The sequence below is a fragment of the Podarcis muralis genome, chromosome 18, assembly GCF_964188315.1.
Source record: "Podarcis muralis chromosome 18, rPodMur119.hap1.1, whole genome shotgun sequence".
NCBI classification, from domain to species: Eukaryota; Metazoa; Chordata; class Lepidosauria; order Squamata; family Lacertidae; genus Podarcis; species Podarcis muralis.
In genome coordinates this window covers 4,120,590-4,147,709 of record NC_135672.1, presented here as the reverse complement: position 1 = coordinate 4,147,709, position 27,120 = coordinate 4,120,590, and the positions used below count along the sequence as shown (strand labels likewise).

General features: G+C 49.5%; 1 protein-coding gene across 1 annotated transcript in view; it reads right to left on the bottom strand.

Annotated features, from left to right (window-relative positions):
- Positions 1 to 3,250: 3,250 nt before the first annotated feature.
- The window catches only part of MYO1F (myosin IF), a 58,505-nt gene continuing 34,635 nt past the window's right edge, over positions 3,251 to 27,120 (bottom strand). The window contains exons 13-28 of the mRNA XM_028713905.2: positions 26,738 to 26,824; positions 25,675 to 25,842; positions 25,318 to 25,403; positions 23,511 to 23,592; positions 21,340 to 21,446; positions 19,500 to 19,598; positions 17,312 to 17,456; positions 15,634 to 15,748; positions 14,437 to 14,606; positions 13,936 to 14,081; positions 12,538 to 12,684; positions 9,891 to 10,039; positions 8,681 to 8,764; positions 7,801 to 8,014; positions 5,774 to 5,943; positions 3,251 to 3,919 (exon numbers count right to left, since the gene is read on the bottom strand). Coding sequence (XP_028569738.2) covers positions 3,843 to 3,919; positions 5,774 to 5,943; positions 7,801 to 8,014; positions 8,681 to 8,764; positions 9,891 to 10,039; positions 12,538 to 12,684; positions 13,936 to 14,081; positions 14,437 to 14,606; positions 15,634 to 15,748; positions 17,312 to 17,456; positions 19,500 to 19,598; positions 21,340 to 21,446; positions 23,511 to 23,592; positions 25,318 to 25,403; positions 25,675 to 25,842; positions 26,738 to 26,824 — 2,046 coding nt within the window. The 3' untranslated portion in view covers positions 3,251 to 3,842. The remainder of the gene's footprint in view (positions 3,920 to 5,773; positions 5,944 to 7,800; positions 8,015 to 8,680; positions 8,765 to 9,890; positions 10,040 to 12,537; positions 12,685 to 13,935; positions 14,082 to 14,436; positions 14,607 to 15,633; positions 15,749 to 17,311; positions 17,457 to 19,499; positions 19,599 to 21,339; positions 21,447 to 23,510; positions 23,593 to 25,317; positions 25,404 to 25,674; positions 25,843 to 26,737; positions 26,825 to 27,120) is intronic.

Genomic DNA, 27,120 nt, shown 5'->3' with positions numbered 1-27,120 from the left:
TTGCTAGTTTTAATGTTTAATAACAGTTGGTATGTTCGGCTAGGAAGGGGTTTTTTAGCCTGGACTTTGAGAGCAGCAGTGAGGCATGTTGGGTTCTCGGCTCCTCTCATTCCTAGCTAGTGTGGTGGAGGCAGGTGGCAGTTGTAGTTCAGCAACATCGAGAAAAGCGGTGGGTGGGTGTTCCCTAGCTTTGCTGACGAGATCATGACGTCGGTCCTACTGTGAAGGTTCATTTTCTGCAGGGAATAGTTTTTCACTCAAATCAGGGTCCTTTCAAGCAACACAGTTGCATATTCCACAACATCACCTGGCCTTGTTGGGGGTCCTCTTCTCAATAACGTAATTTGGTGCCGATTCTGAGCCTTTCCAGGGTTGTGGCTCATTTGTGTTAATGTCAGTATTGCTTCAAGATAGATGGGATTCTAGGGTGCTGAGTGGGCCTCTCAAGATTACTTTCCTGTGTCCTGCAAGCAGGGACTTGGCTGTTTCCTAGGTGCCTAGTAGGGCTGGGCGATAGCTGGTGTTCAACATTACAATATATCACCTGCTAAACATCGCGATAATGTAACACACTGATTGATTCTGCATACAGGGCAGCTGTTTATCAGCTCCACCTGGTACGCAGGCTGAGACCCTACCTGCCCGCGGACTACCTTGCCAGAGTGGTGCATGCTCTGGTTATCTCGCGCTTGGACTACAGCAATGTGGGGCTACCTTTGAAGGTGACCCGGAAACTACAACTATTCCAGAATGCGGCAGCTAGAATGGTGACTGGGAGTGGCCGCCGAGGCCACATAACACCGGTCTTGAAAGACCTACATTGGCTCCCAGTACGTTTCTGAGCACAATTCAAAATTTTGGTGCTGACCTTTAAAGCCCTAAATGGCCTCGGCCCAGTATACCTGAAGGAGCGTCTCCACCCCCATCGTTCTGCCCAGACAGAGGTCCAGCGCCAAGGGCCTTCTGGCGGTTCCCTCATAGCTCATAGCTGCAGGGAACCAGGCAGAGGGCCTTCTCGGTTGAGGCGCCTGCCCTCTGGAATGCCCTCCCATCAGATGTCAAAGAGATAAACAACTACCTGACATTCAGAAGACATCTTAAGGCAGCCCTGCTCAGGGAAGTTTTTAATGTGTGACATCTGAGTGTATTTTTGGTCTTTGTGGAAGCCACCTAGAGTAGCTGGGGAAACCCAGCCAGATCGGTGGGGTACAAATAATAAATTATTATTATTGAGAAGGATGGAGCTATGTAGAGTCACTGGCTGGCTTCATGGGTTTTCACCGCATCTTGATTTTTGCATAGCACACACAGACACCATGATTTGCAATATATTGCCAGGTCAAAAATTATGAAACTGATACTGTGATACGAACTTATATCATCCAAAGCAGGTTTTATCAAGATATCGCCCAGCCCTAGTGCCTGGTAATCTTAAATTGGGACTGGTGTTTGAGTTGTTGCAGCAGTCCAGACAAGCAGCTGTAGGAAACGTGCAAGTCTCTTCATTCTCATTTCTCTACCATGTCTCCTCACCTCAGTTGAGCTTGTTGCTATGAGAAGTCCCAACCCGTGGCTTCTCAACTCCGTTTCTTTAATCCTAGGTGGCGGCTGGTTTTATACCCTGTAATGCAGCCCCTTGCCAGAGTCTTTGTTAAAAAACACCCATCCTGTGTTCCCACCTCGAGACAGTCTACTTTTGCCAGTTACACTGCAGCAAACCATGGATCCACCTAGCTGAGCATTGTCTACACAGACAAATCGGACGCCAAGGCAAAATGCTTGCCGCTGTGATCTTTACCTGAGGGTCACGTACGTACACTGCTCACAAGATAGGCAAACTTTTTCAGCAGGGGGCTGGTCCACTGTCCCTCAGGCCTTGTTGGGGGGCCGGACTATATTTTTTTTGGGGGGGGGGATTAATTCCTATGCCCCACAAATAACCCAGAGATGCATTTTAAATAAAAGCACATTCTACTCATGGAAAAAACCACTGATTCCTGGACCGTTTGAAGGCGATCGGACCGGATCCGGCCCCCGGGCCTTAGTTTGCTTACCCATGCTAGTCTACTGAGTCTATCCAGACCAGCAAGAGGTGTTGCCGCAGTTCATTGGCACGTACTGTCAAAGCTAAAAGCACCGGACGAAAGTGAGGCAGGGCTGGGGAGAGTGTCCAGGGCCAGAGAGGAAGGTCTGTAGGACCTCAATTGTGCCCAGCGCCTGAGGTGCCCCATCTCTGAGCCAGAAGGAAAGGGGGCGATGTTTAGGACACATCTTGCCCAAGCCGAAAATTAAAGGGATGTAGATTTTTAAAAGCAGAGTTTGGATGGCCATCTGTCATGGATGCTTTAGTTGAGATTCCTGCATTGCAGGGGGTTGGACTAGATGACCCTTGGTGGTCCTTTCCAGCTCTACAATTCTATGCTAAAGCTGTCAATCTGATGGAGCAAGATGCTGGCTTCAACCCCAATGAATCATCATCATAAAAATAAAGGCCAATGCAAACCTCTAGGTTAGAATGACACTTGTCGAACGATTCCACGATTCTAAGTCCCATTTGTTGAATTAATTCAACTAAATAGTTCCAATTAGATTTTAAATAAATCGCGATGGATGTTTACCGTTTTGAATCTTGATTGCCTCGTGATCTTCCTGGGCGGGCTGTGCAAACCGCTATTCTGAACCATGCTTTTTGTAGGGAGTGCTGGTCCCCAAAGGTTTGGCAACCGCTGTTGTGGATAAAACTGAGCCTGGTGGGCTGGCTCAAAATAAAGGATCTTCCTATTTCCCTCCCTGTTCTCCCCCCACCTTGGAACGATGCGTGGCCATGAGCCCAATCCGCTTTACACAACTGGGGAAGCTAAACTCTGCAAACAGGCACACCCTTGATATTTTTAGCAAATAAAAATGGGCCAAGGCTTCCCCTCCGATGGGCGTAGCCAGATTTAGGTTAGGGCGCTGCAGGTCCCACACCTATCCCCATCCTCTGCCTGGCTCGCAGCAGTTCTCGACCTGTGGGTCCCCAGATGTTGGACTACAACTCCCATCATCCCTGAGCTCTGGCCTTGCTAGCTAGGCGTGATGGGAGTTATAGTTCAACAACATCTGGGGACCCAAGGTTGAGAAAGGCTGGTAGCAGATTTAGAATGAAATGTCTCAGCAACTGTTGTTTTAAATTACTTCCTTTTCAATTACTTGCTTTTGAACTCAGCGAGGATTTCACTTCCCAATATTCTCATTATTTCTACTTTTAGATAAGTATTTTTATTTACTTGATGGGGGGGCAGCTTCTCCCTTGGCTATGCCCATGTCCCCTCCTTCAAATGAGTGTGCTTGCACCCTAAACTGACATTACGAGGAAGACAATGTGCATTTCGAAACGGCGTTTTTAATTCCTTCCTGGGCCTCCCTGCCTCTCCCACTCACCCCGCCCCCCGCCCAAAAAAGCATTGCAACACTGTGCAGAGAACACATCAAGGCGGTCGTTGTGCAATGCCTCCGCCGGCATGCCTCCATAACTCATATCCCTTTTTTAAAAAATCCCTACTTGCCGTACCCCTTTAGATAGCACCAGAACAGCAAAAAATATCAACACAATGAGTGCTGGGGTGCAAAGGTTGCCTTCGTTTTCCCCAAGCTGAAAAAAAACCCACATGCCAAAGTGTTTGCAGTTTTGGAAACAGCGGTCAAAGAGGCAGCGTTCCTGACTCCCATGTGCTTTGCAACGCATGTGGCAGGGGTTCCTTGCGCATGGCGCAAGCTCTCTCTGTTTCAAGAGCTGGTTTTGTATGATCTGGCCTGTTTACTGCCCTGCTTGGGCTCTGGGCCACAGGATGGAGCACTGCTCAGATCTTCTGAACATAATTCCCGGGGAAGAGGCCTTCTCTCCCATGAAGCCGTCCTTTCCACCATCCGGAGGGGTCTGCGAAAACAATATAATAATATATGACAAGGTGTTTGTGTTGCTTGTTAACCCCACGTGCCACCCTCCATCCCGGCTTTATAGAAACAGCTGCTGTTTAAAACCATCTCTTGAAAACTGGCCTTTTTTGCTTTCCTCCCCTGCCCTAGCTATGTACATACGCTCCAACATTCTCTGGTGAAAACAGGATCATTCTACAGTCCCTCCAAGTGTCCCTCAAAGACAGTCCTGGATTTTCAGAGGCTGTCCTGGTTTCTGATTTGATCCCAGAATGTCCAGCTTTTCCTTAAAATGGTACCCCTGCCCGTCAGTGCCAGTCGTGACCGACTCTAGGGTTGCACGCTCATCTCGCTCAAGAGGCCGGGAGCCGGCGCTGTCCGAAGACACTTCCGGGTCACGTGGCCAGCGTGACGAAGCTGCATCTGGCGAGCCAGCACCAGTGCAGCACACGGAAACGCCGTTTACCTTCCCGCTATAATGCGGTACCTATTTATCTACTTGCACTTAGGAGTGCTTTCGAACTGCTAGGTGGGCAGGAGCTGGGACCGAACGATGGGAGCTCACCTCGCTGCGGGGATTCGAACCGCCGACCTTGCAATCAGCAAGTCCTAGGCTCTGTGGTTTAACCCACAATGCCACCCGCGTCCCCAGCTTTTCCTTAGGTCGTCCCTATTTCTATCGGAGAAATATACAACCTTTAGAAGACATCTGAAGGCAGCCCTGGATACGGAAGTTTGTTAATGTTTTATTAAGGGACACGGGTGGCTCTGTGGGTTAAACCACTGAGCCTAGAACTTGCCGATCAGAAGGTCGGCGGTTCGAATCCCCACAATGACGGGGTGAGCTCCCGTTGCTCGGTCCCTGCTCCTGCCCACCTAGCAGTTCGAAAGCACGTCAAAGTGCAAGTAGATAAATAGGCACCACTCTGGCGGGAAGGTAAATGGCGTTTCCGTGCGCTGCTCTGGTTTGCCAGAAGCGGCTCAGTTATGCTGGCCACATGACCCAGAAGCTGTACGCTGGCTCCCTCAGCCAATAAAGCGAGATGAGCGCCGCAACCCCAGAGTCGGCCATGACTGGACCTAATGGTCAGGGGGCCCTTTACCTTTACCTTAATGTTTTATTATGTTTTTATATGTGCTGGAAGCTGCCCAGAGTGGCTGGGACAACCAAGTAAGTAATATACAACCTTTAGAAGACATCTGAAGGCAGCCCTGGATACGGAAGTTTGTTAATGTTCCCTGTCCATCTTACTGGGTTGTCCCAGCCACTCTGGGCAGCTTCCAGCACATATAAAACATAATAAAACATTAAGGTAAAGGTAAAGGGACCCCTGACCATTAGGTCCAGTCGTGGCCGACTCTGGGGTTGCAGCGCTCATCTCGTTTTACTGGCCGAGGGAGCCGGCATACAGCTTCCGGGTCATGTGGCCAGCATGACTAAGCCGCTTCTGGCAAACCAGAGCAGCGCACGGAAACGCCGCTTACCTTCCCGCTGGAGCGGTACCTATTTATCTACTTGCACTTGACGTGCTTTCGAACTGCTAGGTTGGCAGGAGCTGGGACTGAGCAACGGGAGCTCACCCCATCACAGGGATTCGAACCGCTGACCTTCTGATTGGTCGGAGAAACGTTGGCTGGTACGAAAGTGGCAGAGAGAGCGGAAAGGGTGTCTGGTGGGGAGAGAGCTTCAGAAGAAGGGGGCAGCCCTGCACACTTTTGCCACTGCCCACCTGCCCTGTGGCTGACCTCAGACCCACCTGTACCTCCCCCAAGAGAAACGTGGATTTCTGCAATGCAAAACCACAGCTTCCTCACCCCATGCTTGCGTGAGTCACAGACCGCATTGCAGACCTACCTTCCATCAATATATCTATCACGTCGCCCGCGTTGAAGCTGATCTCATCCACATCCTGTCCAACGTACTGGTACAGAGCGCGGCATCGTGGCCCGGAAGCCTTGGGCTGCGGCTTGGGCCTCCCCACGGCCGGAAGGGGTTTTTGGCTGATGCTCCGCTTCCTCTGCGTCCTGTTAAAAAGAGGCGGAAGTGAGTCGGCAGGCGGTGCTTGCAGCTCTGGGTTCGAATTCTGCAGGGCACCAGAGATGTTTCCACCTGCAGGGCTGATCCCATCTGCAGGATGACACAGGGGAACAGAATACGGCATTGGGCACAGAATCCTGCTTTTCCGACTGGTGCCAAATTGAATAAAATATTGGGGGGCCCAGGTAAGCCCTGCCCCACAAAATTGATCACATGATGCGGCACACTGCAAACAATTTGGATAGCAATGCCCATCAACATTTTTGGGACCCTCAAATATTTGGCAGGGCAGGAGCGGATACAAAAGGAGGAACAACAAGAAATTTAAAGAATATTTAGCTAAATATTGTAATATAAGATAAATAGAAAATCCTTGGAAGTAACAAATAGGCTTAGGGGTAGAATAAGGATACGGGGTAGTAAATATTAAGGATTAGAATATTAATAAAAGAGAAGAGGTTAGTAAATGAAAGGAGTTGATATTATTAGAAAGGTGATATAATGAAATTCAGTTAGAGGGGAATCGAGGAAGTCAGATGTCAATGTTAAGAGAATTAGGTATTTGAAGAAATAATTTTTCTCTGTGTTTAATTTTATTGTATTGTAGTGTGTTTTTTGTTGTTGTGTGTTTTGTTATGTCCTTTTGTGATCAATGTGGAAAATCAATACTGTAAAAAAAAATTGGGGTAAAAAATAAAAGGACGAACAAATAGACGAAAAGACAGATCCAGATAATCACACAAGCAAGATGAAAAGGAAAACATAATATTATATTATTATTATTATTGTTGTTGTTGTTGTTGTTATTATTATTAATAATAATTTTATTGTTTATACCACGCCCATCTGGGTATATACAAGTAATGATTTAAGGTGGAGAGGCAAGCAGCAGAGTAACCTCATTTGTTTTCTTTCTGTTTTTCTTTTTAAGGAAATAAGTAATTATACAAGCAGGGATTGATAAATAGACGGCTGAGGGGGAAGGGGAAAGGGAGGGGGAAAATAAATTTTAAAATCTGGAATTAAAGATTAAATAAAAGGAACGGAATGCGAATTGGAAATCAATGGCTGATATAAAGCAGTAATTAGAGGAAAGATGAAACACATGGACAACGAAGAGTGGAAAAACTGCGTTAAATTTGATGTAATTGGGTATTGATTTGTTAAAACTAATAAAAATTATTTGGCAAAATAAAAACAAAAATGTGGAGGGGCCAAGGGACCTCAGACCCTAGGAGTTGATTCCTATGGTTCCCAATAAGTTCAGTTTAATTTTCAAACCGACCCCATGATTCTAGTCTTTATAGTTTTGTTATCAAAATCTTCCTTTTGCTTCTTGGTTGTAAGTAAAACCTCCAAGCGGTTTGCAAATAATAGTAATAATAATAATAATAATATTAGGGACGCAGGTGGCGCTGTGGGTTAAACCACAGAGCCTAGGACTTGCCAATCAGAAGGCCAGCAGTTCGAATCCCTGCGACAGGGTGAGCTCCCGTTGCTCGGTCCCTGCTCCTGCCAACCTAGCAGTTCAAAAGCACATCAAAGTGCAAGTAGATAAATAGGTATCACTCCGGCGGGAAAGTAAACGGCGTTTCCGTGTGCTGCTCTGGTTCACCAGAAGCGGCTTAGTCATGCTGGCCACATGACCCGGAAGCTGTACGCCGGCTCCCTTGGCCAATAAAGCGAGATGAGCGCCGCAACCCCAGAGTCGGCCACGACTGGACCTAATGGTCAGGGGTCCCTTTACCTTTTAATAATAATATTGCCAGCAAAGGGGGAGGGAAACAGCTTTCCTCGCATCGGGCACCCTGGGGCAGGTGATAGGTTTCAAAATCAACACATACCCTGCCATTCCCTGGTCTGGAACGTTGAGGAACTCCATGTTGTTGTCCGAGGGCGTCCTCGCCTTTGCCCGTCGCGTCATGCCCTGTCTCGGGAGTGCGCTGGCCGGGGGCACTTGCCCAGGCCTCTTGGGGGCGCTGTAGGTCTGTTCCTGGGACCTGGTGCTGCGTGCAAATTGTGGCGCTCCGTTCCTGCATGTACCTTGAGGGGGCGCGCCTAAAGCGGAGGTGTTACAGAAGCCTTAGCAAATAAACTGCAGAGTTTCGTGCTGGTTTTGCTCAGCTGCGTACAACCTGAGCCATTCGTTGCCTAGTTGCCTGGAGCAAACTGTCAGCTCACCACAGGCGAATTAGATTGTGATGAATGCCCCAAATTTTATTGTTATTAAAATTTGTGTACCTGCAGGTCTCAGGGCAGTTGCAACATAAAATCACAATATAAAAGTACAAATTACATAATAAAAAGCAACCCAATTTTTTTTACCCACCCTTCACTAACAGGCCCCAGGGTGCGTCACAGCGATTTAAACTTCAGTATTAAAAACAGCTTAGAGAAAACAAGATGAGCGAATCTGAGCTTTCATCCAGGCCAATAAAAATTAGAGGGCAGGTTTCTAGACCTCATGGAGGAAGAATGCAGGTTGAAATTCCCAGCTAGTCTATGTGAGACAAGGTAACCCTGCAAAATGGGTTAGCAAAATAGTACTTTATCATCTACCCTTAGATCAGAAATGGGCAATTCTGTGGTTTTCTGGATGCTCCAGGACTCCACTTTGCAGAACCCCCCTGGACCATTGAGCATGCTGGCTGCTGGGAGCTGGATTCCCATGTTGAATGTGCAGTTTTCTCCCTTCCTCCAAGAAGCACCATTGGCCAGGCTTACCTCTCGGGGCTGACGGGGCGGCTCGCGACGGCGTTGCCTGCTTGTGGCGGCCTCTTCCTTGAAGGGCCCCTTTCCGTGTTGGCTCTGGAGGAAGAGAGGAAGAGATTTCACATACACCTTGGCCTGGAATTGGGATAAAATTCTGCAAAAGGGTCACATGGTCATGCGGATCGTACCCAGCTCTACCTCTCGTTTAAATCGGAACCAGTGAAGGAAGTGAAGGTCCTGTGTGAGCGGCTGGAGGATGGGTGGTGGTCAACGGATTGAGGTTGAATCCCGACAATAAGGAAGTGCTGTTTTGGGGGGACAAGGGACGGGCAGGTGTGGGGGACTCCCTGGTCCTGAATGGGGTAATTGTGTCCCTAAAGGACCAGGTGCGCAGCCTGGGAGTCATTCTGGACTCACAGCTGTCCATGGAGGCGCAGGTCAATTCTGCCTCCAGGGCAGCTGTCTACCAGCTCCATCTGGTGTGCTGGATGAGACCCTCCCTGCCTGTTCCCTGTCTCACCAGAGTGGTCCATGATCTGGTTATCTCCTGCTGGGGCTACTGCAATGCGTTCTCCATGGGGCTACCTTTGTAGGTGATTCAGAAAGTGAAACTAATCCAGAATGGGGCTGCCAGACTGGGGACTGGGAGAAGCTGATGGGACCATATAATACCAGTCCTGAAAGATCTACACTGCCTCCCAGTACGTTTCTGGGCACAATTCAGAGTGTTGGTGCTGACTTCTAAAGTCCTAAACAGCCTTGGCCCTCTATAAGGAGTGTCTCCACCCCCATCGTCCAGCCCGGACACCAAGGTCCAGTTCCGAGGGCCTTCTGGTGGTTCCCTCACTGCAAGAACTGAAGTTACAGGGAACGACAACCAACCCAGAGCGCTGGTGACTGGGAGTGACCGCTGAGAACATATAAGACCTGCTCCCAGTCCGTTTCTGAGCATCAGTCAAAGTGTTGGTGCTGGACTTAGAAGCCCTAAACGGAATTGGCCCTGAAGGAGCATCTCCAATCCCATCGTCCATCTTCAAGGGCCTTCTGGCGGTTCCCTCCCTGCAAGAAGTGAGGTTACAGGGAACCAGGCAGAGGGCCTTCTCGGTGGTGGCACCCTCCCTGTGAAACACAGATGCCAAGGAGATAAACAGCTATCTGACTTTTAGAAGACATCTGAAGGCAGCTCTGTATAAGGAAATTCCCCCACTCAGCCCCTGCTTACTGGAGTTCTTGGGGAGGCCGCTCCCAATGGATATGGTCAGTGTCTTGCCGCTTGCTTTTAGGGCTGCCACGTCGCCCTGTCCACTCACGAACGACACCGTCCGGGTGCCCCCTCCTCCCCACCCTTCTTTCTTCACACGGAACTGTAGTCTGAGGGACGGAGAGAAGGCGAGGCAGGGGAAACGATTAGATCCACAAAAACCTTATTTGTTCATTGTTTCTCTCACATCCAAAGCGACTTGCAGTTTGAACCATTTAAGGACATCCAATAAAAATATTAAAAACAGCTAAACAGATAACTCAGGACATGCTGACCCCATCCCACTAAAAGAAGGCCGCAATTGCAGACCCTCCAAGTGACCCTGTTTTCCCGGGATAGTCCCGGATTTACAGAAGCCATTCCAGTTTCTGACTTGATCCTGGAATGTCCCACTTTTCCTTAAAGGTAAAGGGACCCCTGACCATTAGGTCCAGTCACGGACGACTCTGGGGTTGCGGCGCTCATCTCACTTTATTGGCCGAGGGAGCCGGCGTACAGCTTCCGGGTCATGTGGCCAGCATGACTAAGCCGCTTCTGGTGAACCAGAGCAGCGCACGGAAACGCTGTGTATCTTCCCGCTGGAGTGGTACCTATTTATCTACTTGCACCTTGATGTGCTTTCGAACTGCTAGGTTGGCAGGAGCAGGGACCGAGCAACGGGAGCTCACCCCAACGTGGGGATTCGAACCGCCGACCTTCTGATCGGCAAGCCCTAGGCTCTGTGGTTTAACCCACAGCGCCACCCGTGTCCCTCATAGCCCCCCACTATTCCTTAGGATCTCCCTATTTTCATCAAAGAAGTGTTGGAGGGTAAGGAGTTATGTGGCCCCCAAGCCAAGGAGATAAGTCACTAGACAACCTTTAGGAAAAAAGAACCTTCTCCCTTTTCATAGAATCATAGAGTTGGAAGGGACCCTGCGGGTCATCTAGCCCAACCCCAAAAGTCTCTTGGCCTCACGGATGTGGTCCAAAGGGAAGCAGAGCAAGATGTTTGGCACCAGCTTAGCGGCACGAGGTGTGCAAGGCGTCATCCAACCATCTTAAGGACTCCGCTCTGGATTTGTGTTGGCCCCAGATTCCCTCTGCAGCATCTCCAAGCAGTGCTCGGGGAAACTCCCTGTCTGAGACTCCCCGCACTACAGGGGGTTGGGCTAGATGACCCTCAGGGTCCCTTCCAACTCTTCAATTCTCTGATTCTGAGAACTGGGAGAGCTGCTGCCAGCCAGTGCCAGTAACACACCATGGACTGATGCGGTGGTAAGGCAGGTTTGGTTCTTGGTTTATCTCCCTCTCTAAGGTTCTTATTAGATTTTCATAACTTTAACCCAGGGGTAGGCAAACTATAATAATAATAATTTAATAATAACTTATTATTTATACCCCGCCCATCTGGCTGAGTTTCCCCAGCCACTCTGGGCGGCTCCCAATCAGTGTTAAAAACAGTACAGCGTTATTAAAAACTTCCCTGAACAGGCTGCCTTAAGATGGCCCAAGGACCAGATCCGGCCCAATCGCCTTCTAAATCCGGCCTGCGGACAGTCCGGGAATCAGCGTGTTTTTACATGAGTAGAATGTGTCCTTTTATTTAAAATGCATCTCTGGGTTATTTGTGGGGCATAGTCCGGTCCCCCACTGAGGGACAGTGGACTGGCCCACAGCTGAAAAAGGTTGCTGACCCCTGCTTTAACCAATTGAATTCGGACTTCAAATTTGTCACACACTTCTCTTATAGCAAAGCTACAGGGAACCAGGCAGAGGGCCTTCTCGGTGGTGGCGCCTGCCCTGTGGAACGCCCTCCCATCAGATGTCAAAGAGAAAAACAACTACCTGACATTCAGAACATCTTAAGGCAGCCTCCTCAGGGAAGTTTTTAATGTGTGAGGTTTTAATGTATTTTTAATCTTTGTTGGAAGCCGCCCAGAGTGGCTGAGGAAACCCAGCCAGATGGGCGGGTAACAAATAATAAATTATTATTATTATTATTATTATTATTATTATTAGACTTCCCATGTTCCCTCCCGCGCTGTTTTTATAAATATTCCTTTAATATGCTGCATAATATCATAAAGGTAAAGGTAAAGGGACCCCTGACCATTCGGTCCAGTCGCAGACGACTCTGAAGTTGCGGCGCTCATCTCGCTTTATTAGCCGAGGGAGCCGGCGTACAGCTTCCGGGTCATGTGGCCAGCATGACTAAGCCACTTCTGGCGAACCAGCCAGTGCACGGAAACGCCGTTTACCTTCCCGCCGGAGCAGTACGTATTTATCTACTTGCACTTTGATGTGCTTTTGAACTGCTAGGTTGGCAGGAGCAGGGAGCAGGAGCAGGGACCGAACAATGGGAGCTCACCCCGTCACGGGGATTCGAACCGCCGACCTTCTGATCGGCAAGTCCTAGGCTCTGTGGTTTAACCCACAGCGCCACCCGCGTCCTGCATAATATCATACTTTTCACCTAATACATATCACGGAAAACACTACTGCTGTTTTAGAGGGGTTCTGAGTTGGAACGGCAGGGCTGAGGAGGGGAACCGGATCCATTTCCCAGCGACACTTTGGGAAAGGGGTGTTTTGTGTGCTTGTGTGTGTCACTGTCCATCCCGCTTACGTGTCGTTGAAGTTCAGGAGGAGTTTGCTGCGGGTCGCCTCTTCGTAGCGCTTGCAGAGCAGGCTGATGAGCTCCGTCTTGAAGATGGATTCCAAGAACGTGTCGGCCTCGGCTTCGTGGAGGACGAAGAAATCGTCTTGCCTCGTGCTGTGGTCGCCCCACCCCGGAGAAACAAAACAAAACAGGAAGCAGCCAGAGAAAAAGAAGGCGTTAGTCCTCTTGGGAGAGGGAGGAAGCGGGTGGGTCGAGAGGGAGAGTGGCGGGGAGTCCCTCTGACCCCGAGACGGCCTAGTGCGGAGCAGAGGACCATGCCATTTCAATTCTCTGAATCGGAGGGTTGTGGGTTCAAGCCCCACATTGGGCAAAAGATTACTGCGTTTCCGTGGGTTGTGCTAGATGACTCTTGGGGTCCCTCCGAGTTCTACAACTCAACTTCCTATTTAAACCAGCCCTTTGTTCAAAACAATGAGAACTAGAATCTTGCTTCAGTTTTCAGGGAAGAAGCTTAGAGGTGGCTTAGAGGGAAAGTAACTCATCATGCGAAAGGCTGGGCTGGATGAATCCCAAGCTGGAATTAAGATTGCCGGAAGAAATATCAACAACCTCCGATATGCAGATGACACAACCTTGATGGCAGAAAGTGAGGAGGAATTAAAGAACCTTTTAATGAGGGTGAAAGAGGAGAGTGCAAAGTATGGTCTGAAGCTCAACATCAAAAAAACGAAGATCATGGCCACTGGGCCCATCACCTCCTGGCAAATAGAAGGGGAAGAAATGGAGGCAGTGAGAGATTTTACTTTCTTGGGCTCCATGATCACTGCAGATGGTGACAGCAGTCACGGAATTAAAAGACGCCTGCTTCTTGGGAGAAAGGCGAAAAAGCAGAGACATCACCTTGCCAACAAAGGTCCGTATAGTAAAAGCTATGGTTTTCCCAGTCGTGATGTATGGAAGTGACCATAAAGAAGGCTGATTGCCGAAGAATTGATGCTTTTGAATTCTGGCGCTGGAGGAGACTCTTGAGAGTCCCATGGACTGCAAGAAGATCAAACCTCTCCATTCTGAAGGGAATCAGCCCTGAGTGCTCACTGGAAGGACAGATCCTGAAGCTGAGGCTCCAAGACTTTGGCCACCTCATGAGAAGAGAAGACTCCCTGGAGAAGACCCTGATGTTGGGAAAGATGGAGGGCACAAGGAGAAGGGGACGACGGAGGACGAGATGGTGGGACAGTGTTGTCGAAGCTACCAGCATGAGTTTGACCAAACTGCGGGAGGCAGTGGAAGACAGGAGTGCCTGGCGTGCTCTGGTCCAGGGGGTCACGAAGAGGCGGACATGACTAAATGACTAAACAACATCAAAGACGGAAAGTGGCCCAAACAAAGAATGTGGCATCTCACCTGAGGGACACTCTGTTGACAGCCTGGACTTCCACTTTCTTCTTCAGGACCTCTCGGATCTGACCTTTCTCAGGACCCTTTTTCACCTTCTCCCGGCCGATCATGTAGAGGTATTTGGGAGTCAGGATGAAGTCCCTCTTGATGGGCTGATGATGAGAAGGAGAAATTGGTTGCCACGACCTCTCGAAGGGAGCGTGTCCCCCCTGCCCTTACTCACCTTCCCCCCCCCCCAACTCAAAAACCAATATGTACTGGGCAAAAATTTCAGCTACGAACAAGGAAGTCCTGAGTTCGAATCTCACGTGAAGCTGACTGAGTGGCTCTTAGGCATCCCATTCTCCCTCGGTCTTCCCCATCTGTGAAATAGGGATTAAACGCTCCAATCTGCCTTGCGCAGAACATTGGCAAGGTAAAACAGAGGTGATGTTTACGAACATTTCAGTGCTAATGGAAGGGTAGGACTCTGGATAAAGGATTTGGAAGGGGAAATCTCCCCCTTACCTTAAAGCGCCTGTCATATTTGGTGACGGAGTCGGCAAAATCGACACGCTCTCTTCTGGCCAAGAACTGGCGCAACTCAGGCTTGTCTTCCATGCCCAAATAGTCCCCCACGAAGTTCCGGTTGATGCTGTTGCGCCGCCTCTCTTTGAAGTTGTACAGGATGTGGGATGCTTTGCGGTTGGGAGGAAAAGAAGAGGCCGGTTTGAAAAGCGGCCAGGCAGACCTGGCCTTGGTCAAAATGAAAAACGCAAGGAGCTAGTCCTTAAGACTGCATACCCTTGTGCGTGTTTCTGACCACTTTTTAAACCACATGGACAAAATTTGAAATGCAAGGCGTTAGTCCTTAAGGCTGCATACTGTGCTTGTGCGTCTGGCCAGCTTTAAAAGCACACAGGCAAAATTGAAAAGCCAAGGTGCTAGTCCTGAAGACTGCACACTCTGCTCATGTTTCTGACCTGTTCTACAAACGGACAGGCAAAGTTAAAACCGCAAGGGGCTAGTCCTTCAGCTTAGATAATGTGCTTGTCTTTCTAACCAGATGATGATGATTAATGGCCTCAGCCCTGTATCCCTGAAGAAGCGTCTCCACCCCCATCGTTCTACCCGGACACTGAGGTCCAGCTCCGAGGGCCTTCTGGCGGTTCCCTCCCTGCGAGAAGCCAAGTTACAGGGGACCAGGCAGAGGGCCTTCTCGGTGGTGGCGCCCGCCCAGTGGAACACCCTCCCGTCAGATGTCAAGGAAATAAGCAACAAACCTACTTTTAAAAGACATCTGAAGGCAGCCCTGTTTAGGGAAGTTTTTAATGTTTAATGCTGTATTGTGTTTTAAATATTCAATTGGGAGCTGCCCAGATGGGCAGGGTATAAATTGTTGTTGTTGTTGTTGTTGTTGTTGTTATTTCCTCCCTCCCACTACTTGGATGAAATGTAATTAGATTGTAATGCCCTTGGGGCAGAGACCTCTTAAATGATGCTAAGCTGGAGGCACGTTGATAGCTCAACAATCACAACAATGGTTAAAATGGCTATAAACTGCTTTAAAGGCCTTCTTCAGGGTGGTGGGAAAGGGAGATAAATGACTTTTCCTCTCTCCCTCTCTCTCTCTCATCATCATCATCATCATCATCATCATCATCATCATCCTGCTTCTCTCTCCACCCTCCCTGAAACATTGGAGTGTTTGTGCACACCCCTTACCTTCTTCCCGCATCTGCTCGTATTTCCGGATCGCAATGTGGCGTCGCCAAGCTTTCTGGATTACCCGGGCGTATCCGTCAAACTTCCGTTCTCGCATTTCTTCTAGCAGAAAGAGCTGAGTGGTGATGAAGGAGGGAGGGAGAGAGAAACAGAACTAAAGGATTGTATCAGAAGGTGATCTATCCAAAACTAACGGGGGGGGTGGGGAGGAACCCATTTCCCCTTCCCATTGAACTTCCCCCCTGCTCCACCCAAATCCTCTTTAAAGTGTACGAGAAGATGTCTTCCACTTAGCGGTGGCTGGTGCCCAGATTTATTTCTGTTGGTGTTGTGAGTCCTGGGAATCGGCGTGGCGCCAGCAAAATATGCTAGGACACTCTCAGGGATGAGTTGGATGCAGATAAGAGGTGGGAGGAACCAGCCGGGGGACCCCCAAGGGAGGGAGGCTCAGAGCCCGGGGAGAGGGGTGGGTGGGATGACAATGAGGGAGAAGACTCGGAGGGGTAGGTGTCAGAAGTGGAAGAAATAACAGGGCTTAGTGAGCGGGGAGAGTCTGTGGCAGAGAGCAGTCCAGAATCGGAGGCAGAAGGTGGAGCAGGAGAGGAGGGAGGCCAAGAGGCAGAGATGGTGGAGTCTCCTGCTGCGAGAAGCTCCCCTCCCTGCTGGTCTCCCAGAACCAGGAGAGGCATGAAAAGGGCGGAGGAGAGGTTGGCTTCACACAGGCAGAGTCTCTGATTCCTCAAAAATAGCCCCAGAGAGGAGGGGATTTAGCTCCATCTGGTACGCAGGCTGAGACCCTCCCTGCCCGTAGACTGTCTCACCAGAGTGGTCCATGCTCTGGTTATCTCCCGCTTGGACTACTGCAATGTGCTCTGTGAGGGGCTTCCTTTGAAGGTGACTCAGAAACTGAAACTAATCCAGAATGCGGCTGCCAGACTGGGGACTGGGAGTGGCTGATGGGACCATATAACATCAGTCCTGAAAGATCTACACTGCCTCCCAGTACATTTCTGGGCACAATTCAGAGTGTTGGTGCTAAAGTCCTAAACGGCCTCGGCCCAGTATATCTGAAGGAGCGTCTCCACCCCCATCGTTCAGCCCGGACACTGAGGTCGAACTCCAAGGGCCTTCTGGCGGTTCCCTCACTGCAAGAAGCAAAGCTACAGGGAACCAGGCAGAGGGCCTTCTCGGTGGTGGCGCCCACCCTGTGGAACGCCCTCCCATCAGATGTCAAGGAAATAAACAACTATCTGACTTTTAGAAGACATCTGAAGGCAGCCCTGTATGGGAAGTTTTTAAAGTTGGATATCTTACTGTGTTTTAATTTATTGGAAGCTGCCCAGAGTGGCTGGGGAAACCCAGCCAGATGGGTGGCATATAAATAAAATTATTATTATTATTATTATTATTATTATTATTATTATTATTATTGGGTTGGGAACCAGCTTCACTTGCCTGGGCTGCCTCTTCCTCCTCTTCCTCCAGACTCCAGCCCCCAGCCAGGATGGCCACAGAATGGAGCAGAGTGGGCACAGGGGGAGTGTAGCCTAGTGGGTTCAGGCGAAACGGGGGAGTAGCAAAAAAAGCAAGGCCCTCCGGTTCGTGCAACCTGGCTTCCACAACAGCCAAACCCGAACCCAAGTCCCAGATCCTCCAATCATCAGAGCGTTCTGCTTACCGACTCAGGGTTCTTGACGAAAACCTTGGAGCGGCCCATCTGGTACTGATCCGCGTCCATGTTGACGGACCGCAGCAAGTGCTGGACCCCCTGGCGCTCATCTCCCTGCCACCTGGGCCACGTCTCTGGGGTCAGGATGGCGTACCTGCCGGAGGGGGCAAACACACTTTGCTCAGGGCGCCACAAAGGCACCTGGAGATATTGGGGAATCCCAGCAGGAATGGGAAAGTACGGGGGCGTCATTGGTGGGGAGGGCTGGGAGGGACCTGGCTTTTAACATAAGGTTACCAGATTTTATTCAATGAATCCAGGGACTAAATAAATAAATACTACATGTTTGGGACATTGATGCTGCAACGGTGGCGGTGGCAGAGGGGCGGCCACCGCCTTGACCTCAACCACCACGTTTCCCCTTCCTCCGAGGCTTCTATCTCCTTTCTCCATGAGCCTGGGCAGCCCAAGTTGTTGGTTCTTCGGTGGTGGTGGGGAAGCAATGCGCGGTGGGCCAGGCATGGAAGGCAGAGAAGGAGGGCCGAGAGCAGCGGTGGTGGTCAGGCTCGGGCAGTGCAATGCCTCCCTTCCCATCAGAGCAGCCCCAATCCCATTCCTACTTGCGTGCAAGCAGGAGGGGGTAGGGATCCCTCAGCTGGGAAGGGAGGCTTCTCATTGCCTAACTGAGAGATCCCTGCCCCCTCCTGCTTGCACACAAGTAGGAGTTGGGAGGCTGCTCCGATAGGCAGCACGAAGCCTCCCTTCACAGCTGAGTTTCTGGGGTCCGGGAAGGTGGAGGTAGCCCGGAAGCTGCGTCTTAGAGCCCCTGCACCACCATCATATGGGGACTTCCCAGCAGCTCCTGAAGCCAGCCAGAGCCAACTACTCCGGGCTGCTGAGACTGCCGCCGCTGCGTTTCCCGGGGACATTAGATGAAATCCGGGGACATTCCGGGGATGCAATTTGTCCGGGGACTTATTCGCAAATCCGGGGACTGTCCCCGGGAAGCAGGGACATCTGGTAACCCTATTTTAACACCAGCTAAACATCGCAATATACTGATATATCACCATGTCTGAAATAAGGGTGGATCCAGGTAGAGGCATTGGCTGGCTTCACGGTTTCCCCCCGCATCGTAAATTTTGCACAGCACACAAACACATGGTGATTCACAATATATGCCAAAAATTCTGAAACCAATACTGTATCATAATATGGACTTGAAACCGGTTTTTGATGATATATCGCTCAGCCCTAGTGGTGGGTAGTCTAGAGGGCTCTGAAACCTGCTGCCTTCTCCTCCCCCCCATAATATTCTGCTAAAACTGTGCTTTTGGGGTGTCCTATGTATCACCTTGCTAGTGAAACATAGCCGCTTGCCATCTTATTTTGCCCAGAGGTGTGTATATGTGCCTATATCACCATTTGCAAATGATAAGCAGATTTGTGCGCTGGGCGTGTACCCTGAGGCTTTGCTAGGATTTAAAAACAAATTCAGGCTCTAATCTGGGGGGGCGGGGCGGAGTGGGGGCTCTTTTCCAGCCTGGGAGAGTAGAACCAAAGGCAAAGAGGGGGATTGTAACATGAGATGGGGTCTGTTATGTGTTGAAGTTCTCCCCCTGGACAGGGGTATTATGTACAGTGGTACCTCTGGTTGTGAACAGGATCCGTTCTGGAGCCCCGTTTGCAACATGAGCAGAACGCAACCCGCATCTGCGCAGGTTGCAATTCACCGCTTCTGCGCATGCGCATGACGTCATTTTGAGTGTCTGTGCATGCGCGAGCGGCAAAACCCGGAAGTAACCCGTTCCGTTACTTCTGGGTTGCCACAGGACGTATCCTGAAAGAACGTAACCTGAACCAAACGTAACAAGAGGTATAACTGTATATAATTTTCGCTCAGGTCCACGTCAGTTAATTTAGGCAAGAAATCCTGGGTTGTTGTTGTTCCAATGTTGACAGCCGGCTGCCTATAAAAGCAGGCCGGCTGAGCTGTTCAGTTCAGTTCAGTTCCAGCTTCCTTATAAAGAACTACTTGGAGAAATCTCTGTGTCGTCTGCTATGTCCACCCACTACTTAATAGGGGCGCAATGGGGGGTCATCAGAACCCACCTCCTGTTATAAAGGTGAAAAAACATGGAATGCCAGCCCAGCACCCCCTCCCCACTTCTGACCCCCAGGAAGTGTCTCTGCTTACCTCTGCAGGAATTTGTGGAAGAGCCTGCGATAGGCGAAGCCCGCTCTGCGGACTCGGATGTTCTCCTTCAGCCCCAGATACTCCACCTGGTGCTTCACCCTGAAAGAGAGGAAGAGCTGCCTTGGTTCTTTGTTTTCAAGAGAGTGCTGTAAATGTCTTAGAAGAGGCATTCCAATCTCCATCCTGTAGGACAGAATGCCTCTTCTAAGGTGCAGCTTGCCACCCTGTGTGCCTTTTGTCTGACCCAGAAGGTAACGTCTTTTAAGATATATAAAGGTACCCCTGCCCATACGGGCCAGTCTTGACAGACTCTGGGGTTGTGCGCCCATCTCACTCTATAGGCCGGGGGCCAGCGCTGTCCACAGACACTTCCGGGTCACGTGGCCAGCGTGACAAGCTGCATCTGGTGAGCCAGCGCAGTACACGGAAACACCGTTTACCTTCCCGCTAGTAAGCGGTCCCTATTTATCTACTTGCACCCGGGAGTGCTTTCGAACTGCTAGGTTGGCAGGCGCTGGGACCGAGCGACAGGAGCGCACCCCGCCGTGGGGATTCGAACCGCCGACCTTTCGATTGGCAAGTCCTAGGCGCTGAGGCTTTAACCCACAGCGCCACCCGCGTCCTTTTTAAGATATATACATCTGTGAAATTCTTTCTTTGCCTCTCTGACATTGTAGAAGATGATATAAATAGACAGGATTGTACGTTGTTTTTATATGCGATGACGGCAGCAAGAATATTATTGGCACCAAAATGGAAACAAGAAGAACTAACGACGAAAGAAGAATGGAGGATGAAATTAATGGACTATGCAGAGCTGGATAAATTAACAGGAAGGATTCTAAACCTGCGGGACCAGAGATTCTTAGAGGACTGGAGCAAATATATGAACTATTTGAAAAGTAATCATAATGAACAGATTACGTTAGTAGGACTGCAAGTTTTGTAAGGTGGACTGTTTGAAATATTGCAAGAAAGATTATGAGGCGAATTATTGGTTAATGATAATTAAGTGTAATAGAGAAATTAAGAAATGCAGAATAAGTGATAAAGAACAGAAAATCATCAGAGGTGTTGACAGAAATCTAAAAATTTTTATAAGATAAGAAATTATGTTATATGAATGTTGGAAATGATATGTTAAAAAAACTAATATATATATATATATATGAGAAGGGAATGCCTCTCCTAAGGGGATCTCTGCTCCCCTCTTGTCATCCTCTTCTAAGACACAGCTTGCCTATCTCATTCCTCATCCTCCCACCGAAGAGAGAATGGTTTTTCTAAGACAGGGTTTTGCAATCCACATTCTCCCTCTCTCAAGCAGCATAGAATGCCTCTTCTGAGATGAGACATTCAATAATAATAATAATAATAATAATAATAATAATAATAATAATAATAATAATAATAATAATTTATTTGTACCCCGCCCATCTGGCTGGGTTTCCCCAGCCACTCTGGGCGGCTTCCAACAAAGGTTAAAAATACATTAAAATGTCACACATTAAAAACTTCCCTGAACAGGGCTGCCTTCAGATGTCTTCTAAATGTCAGGTAGTTGTTTATCTCTTTGACATGTGGTGGGAGGGTGTTCCACAGGGCGGGTGCCACCACCGAGAAGGCCCTCTGCAGCGATGCCTCTGAACACCAGTTGCTGGAAACCGCAGGAGGGGAGAGCTGCTCTTGTGTTCGAATTCTGCTTGGGGGTTTCCCACAGTTGGCCACTGTGAGAAGAGGATGCTGGACCAGATGGGCCATTGGCCTGATCCAGGCAGGACTCTCCTCATGTTCTCAGTTCTCAGTAGTCTGATCTGTGTCTCCCGCCATCCTCTCTTACCTGCTCTCCTCCCAGTCTCTTGGTCTCTTGGTCTCGTTGGGTTTGATGCAGCGGATGTAGTGGGGGGTACACTTCATCAAGGTGTTCACGAGATCATTGGCCTGCCTCTTTTAGGGAAATAATAATTATAATTATAATTATATTATTATTTATACCCAGCCCGTCTGGCAGGGTTGCCCCAGCCACACATATAAAAACATCATAAAACATCAAACATTCACCATAACAATTTGACCCAATACAAACAAAGTCAGCTTCTGGGTCATGTGGCCAGCATGACTAGGCCACTTCTGGCGAAACAGAGCAGCACACGGAAATGCCATTTACCTTCCCGCCAGAGCGGTACCTATTTATCTACTTGCACTTGCTTTCGAACTGCTAGGTTGGCAGGAGCAGGGACCAAGCCACAGGAGCTCACCCCGTCACGGGGATTCGAACCGCCGACCTTCTGATCAGCAAGTCCTAGGCTCTGTGGTTTAGACCACAGCCACCAACATCCCTTAAAATAAACAACTTTATTTGATATAAGTTGTCAAATACAGTCATACCTCTTGTTACGTTCAGTTCAGGTTACGTCTTTTCAGCTTGTGTCCCGCAGCGACCCAGAAGTAATGGAAAGGGTTACTTCCAGGTTTCACCGCTCGCACATGCGCAGATGCACAAAATGACGTCACACACATGCGTAGAAGTGGTGAAGCGCGACCCACGCGTGCGCAGATGCAGGTTGCGTTCCTCTCAGGTTGCGAACGGGGCTCTGGAACGGATCCCGTTCGCAACCAGAGGTACCACTGTAAAGCTATATTCAATCATCAATTAGAATGTACCATATTTTTCGCCCTATAGGACGCACTGGCCCATAGGACGCACCTCCTTTTTGGGGGGGGGGAATGAATAAAAAAAAATTATCCCCCCCCCCAGCTGTGGGGCTGGGGTGGAGGAAGCCCGAGCTTCCCCCGACCCCAGCCCCCAGAACAGGCTGCTATCCGCAAGCCTTGCGAGCCCGGCGGGAACTCCCGCCGGGCTCACAAGGCTTGCGAACATCTGCCCGAAGCACGGGGTGCCCTCCGGAGGGTGCCCCGTGCTCCTGGCAGCAGGCTGCTATCCGCAGCCTAGGGAGCCCTGCGGGAACTCCCGCGGGCTCCTCAGGCTGTGGATATCCTTCCGAAGTGCAGGGCGCTCTGCTTCAGCGTGCCCCGCGCTCCGGGAAGCAGGCTGCTATCCGCAGCCTAGGGACCCCCGCAGCCTTCACCGACCCCTCTCGCTCTCCAAGCTTCAGTGAAAGCCTGCATTTGCCCCATAGGACGCCCACAGATTTCCCCTTCATTTTTGGAGGGGGGAAAGTGCGTCCTATGGAGCGAAAAATACGGTAATAATAAACAATAAAATTAAATCAGCAGATTATAATTAAAAAGTTTACACTTATCAATTATAAGAAAGAATAGCTAAACTATAATAAGTAAAAATAATGGCAAGTCACAATGCACTCTTCCCAGCTGCTTTTGCTGTTCTAGCTGTTGTTGGACTACAATTCCCATCATCCCTGACCACTGGTCCTGCTAGCTAGGGATGATGGCACTTGTAGCCCAACAACAGCTGGGGACCCAAGTCTGGAAAATCCTGGTCTGGACGGTGGAGCAAGGCAGGTGGGAAATGCCATTGCCTGATGGACAGCAGAAGACACAAGTTTTTTGGTGTTACCCAGTCCAGGGGGCAAATGACAGGAATGAGCCAGAAGTCAATCGCAGGAAGCAAGCGGAGTTAACTCTTTATTAGGAAAATCAGGATCTGCACAGCAGCACCAGGCCTAATGAGCACAGCAACTCTTCTTCAGTGGGTCTTGAAGGTCCCTGCCTCCCCACAACCATCTAAGACCCCTTCTGTCCGGACTTCCCCCAAGCAATCGGAGACTATGCCTGCATGCAGCCAACCTCTCCTCCGCCCTTTTCATGCCTCTCCTGGTTCTGGGAGACCAGAGGGAAGGGAGTTGGTTGCAGCAGGCGGGGGAGAAATCCGTGACTCTTCACCAGACGGACTTCCTCTCTGCCTCTTGGTCTTCCTCCTCTCCTGCTTCTGCCTCCGATTCTGGACTTCATAATACATGGATAGTTTTATCCCACGCAAATGCTTCCTAGCTTCAGCTATGAAACGGATCAGGCCAAACAAAGACTCACCTTAATTTTGGATCCCGCTGTGGTGGGTCTCCCTTTCTTATCCGCGTCAAGTTTTTCTGGGAAGAGTCCCCGGATGAACCCGCTGGGAGGTAAAAGGTTTGGGGGCCTGGTTATGTCAAGCCAATAAAGCCCACCCCACGTTCCCCGAAAGAGAGAACTGAGGTAGCAGATAAGGCAGTCAGACTAAGGGAGTTGGTTATTATTATTATTATTATTATTATTATTATTATTAATCAGTGCCATGCACTTTCCCAAGCACACTCATGAGGTCTAGAAACTTCATGCTCCATTTTTAAGGCAGAAGCTGGGTGAGAGTACACAGATAGCCCCAAAGCCAATGCACCCTCAACTGCTTTTTCTCTGCCCTTTCAGTGACCAAACAGAGGGATCCGGCGATAATACTAATAGTTGCTGTTGTTAATAATTATTATTATTTGTTCCCCGCCCATCTGACTGGGCTACCCCAGCCACTCTGGGTGACTTCCAACATATATGAAAACATAACAAAACATTAAACCTTAAAAAGCTTCCCTATGCAAGGCTGCTTTCAGATGTCGTCTGTAAAGGTTGAATAGATGGGCCAGAGAGCCTCCTCTTGCAGGTAAGGTCTACCTTCCTCAAACCGCGGTGACTTTGATGCCACCAGGGCAAAATCATCCCCTGTTGCCAACACGACTCAGGACAGCTGGTTAATTCCGAAATATTTTTGTCCACCCCACTTCCCCTCCACCCTGCTTGTCCCTGACCCTGGGAATAGCCAGTGTGGTGTAGTGGTTAGAGCAGGGGTTCGCAAAGTGGGTGGTACTGCCACCAGGTGGTTGTGGTGGGATTAACTATTCTAAATAATAATAATAATAATAATAATAATAATAATAATAATAATAATAATAATATATTATTTATACCCTGTCCATCTGGTTGGGTTTCCCCAGCCACTCTGGGCGGCTTCCAACAGAACACTAAAATACAATAACCTATTAAACATTAAAAGCTTCCCTAAACAGGGCTGCCTTCAGATGTCTTCTAAAAGTCTGGTAGTTGTTTTTCTCTTTGACATCTGGTGGGAGGGCGTTCCACAGGGTGGGCGCCACTACCGAGAAGGCCCTCTGCCTGGTTCCCTGTAACTTGGCTTCTCTCAGTGAGGGAACCACCAGAAGGCCCTCAGAGCTGGACCTCAGCGTCCGGGCTGAACGGTGGGGGTGGAGACGCTGCTTCAGATATACAGGGCCAGGCTGTTTAGGGCTTTAAAGGCAACACCAACACTTTGAATTGTGCTCGGAAACGTACTGGGAGCCAATGTAGGTCTTTCAAGACCGGTGTTATGTGGTCTCGGCGGCCGCTCCCAGTCACCAGTCTAGCTGACACATTCTGGGTTAGTTGTAGTTTCCGGGTCACCTTCAAAGGTAGCCCCACATAGAGCTCATTGCAGTAGTCCAAGCGGGAGATAACTAGAGCATGCACCACTCTGGTGAGACAGTCCGCGGGCAGGTAGGGTCTCAGCCTGCATACCAGATGGAGCTGGTAAACAGCTGCCCTGGACTCACTCACATCTGAGGAGAGAATGCCTCTTCTGAACAGATAATCTCTATATAGCTCAGGACTGAGTGCCTCTTCTAAACAGTTGTGTCGCTCCATCTCTTGCATACTGCAGGAACTGAATCTTATTCTGTCAAGGATAGGGGAACCTGCAGCCCCTCCAGAAGCCACTGAATTTCAGCATCCTGGATCTAGCAAATTCCCAGAGCCTGTTTCTAACTGCCAGATGTTTCCGGGGAAACTCACAACCGCAGGGATCCCGGCAACTCACAATTCGCTGCTCTGCATCAACTCGATCAAGTCGGTGAAGAGCACGTCCCGGTTGCGTTCGCAGAAGCCGCTCACGTCGTAGGAGACCTGGAAACGAGTGCCATGGAATCTTAGGACGGCGGAGTTGGAAGAGGGGTCCCCCAAGGGTCATCCATTCTAACCCCCTGAAATGCAGGAGTCACAAACAGAGAATCCCCTGCAGCTGCCACATGTGCAGAAATGAAATGAAGGGGGGAAGGATCCACAAGAGTTTTATTTAAAAATGGGCTTTAAAAGTAAAATAATATGAGGATAGCAAATTAGCTAATTGGGAACCACCGATGTAGATAATAATAGCGCCCCACAGAGCTCCAGAGACCTTGCCAGCGTAATGGTGGATGATGAATCCCATGTTGGACCCATTGAAATGTTCGTGGTTCCCCACAGCCGACTGCAGCTTCTGAAGCAGGGTCTGGTCAGCGCCGTCGCCCTTGGCGTACACGGTGGCGCAGACGTCGTCCAAGACGCTCATGATGCCCGGAGGATTCTGGGAGTTGGAAGAAAAGAGTGGAGGGGGGCTAATTACATCCTGCTTCAGCCTTGCTGGCATTCAGCCACAGGTCTTGTTCCGCCCAACCTCCTTCTGTTTTGCCTGTTCTCTCTGTTACAATTCCTGCTCCCTGATTGCAGTCATGGGATTGCTGTCTATCACATGACGGTGTGTTTTGACTCCACAGTGTGGGAAGTGACGGAGACAGGATGTTTGTGTTCCTGTGTTCCGTGAAGTGGGACTCTTGTCCTTTGTTCTTTCTCTCTTTGCTGTCTGATGCTAGAGAGAGAGGGAGCCATGTTGCAGTGCTCTGTGTAAATAAAGTAGATTAGCCAAAATGCTGAGCTGCTGAGGTCTGTCACGCAAGGTGCACAAACTCTGTGGATCCCTAAGTCTGCCGGTGTCGGTTGGCATCAGTCGCCATGATGTTCGGGCAGAAGAAAGCTTATGAAGCTCCCGAACGATTGACCAGGAGGGAGAGAACATGCCAGTCGGACACGTGTCTCTGCCAGGGTCCTACTCAAGTGTAGGCTGAGCTCCTGACACTCTATGCACACATTTTGGGTCGCACCCAACTAAATTCTACTCAGAGTAGGTGTGTTAAAATGAATGGAATTAAAGCCCTTAAGTCTGAACGGGCTTCCTCTGAGTACAGTTGTGTACAAACCACCCATCGCAAGCCCATGAATGCAAAGAAACATGAGAAATGTCGTTGGTTCAGGGTGCTGGGAATCATAGCTCTCTGAGGGGTGAACTACAGTTCCCAGGATTATTTTTTGGGAGGAAGTCATGTGATTTAAATGTACATGGTATAGCAATCTATGCTCAACTATTCCTTTACAGTTTTTTTATGTAAAAGGGGACTTTTTTGGGGGGGGGGAGGTTCTCTTACCAGCTTGTTTTCGATGAGGTCACACACCACTTTGTTGTTGAAATATTCGATTGGGGTCCATTTGATCCCTTCCTGCACATACTCTTCCTAAGGCAAAGAGAACGAGCTGGAAATGCGAGGTTTTTTATTTTCAAAGAAACCATAACATATCAAGAATTGAGGAGTTAACTCTTGATGTCACCCTGATTGATGTCTGTCAAGTGACTGAGATGGGCACACTTGCTGACTTTGTTTTAAGAAAATCCCCTCTTTTCACCTTGAAAGGGGGTGGGGGAGGAAACCCTTTCCAAACTCCAGTTTTTTTTCTTGCTATATAACACAATTGTAAGGCTGTCATCACTCTGCAGTTGGTGGCTGCAGTAGCTCCAGCATTATAGCAGAAT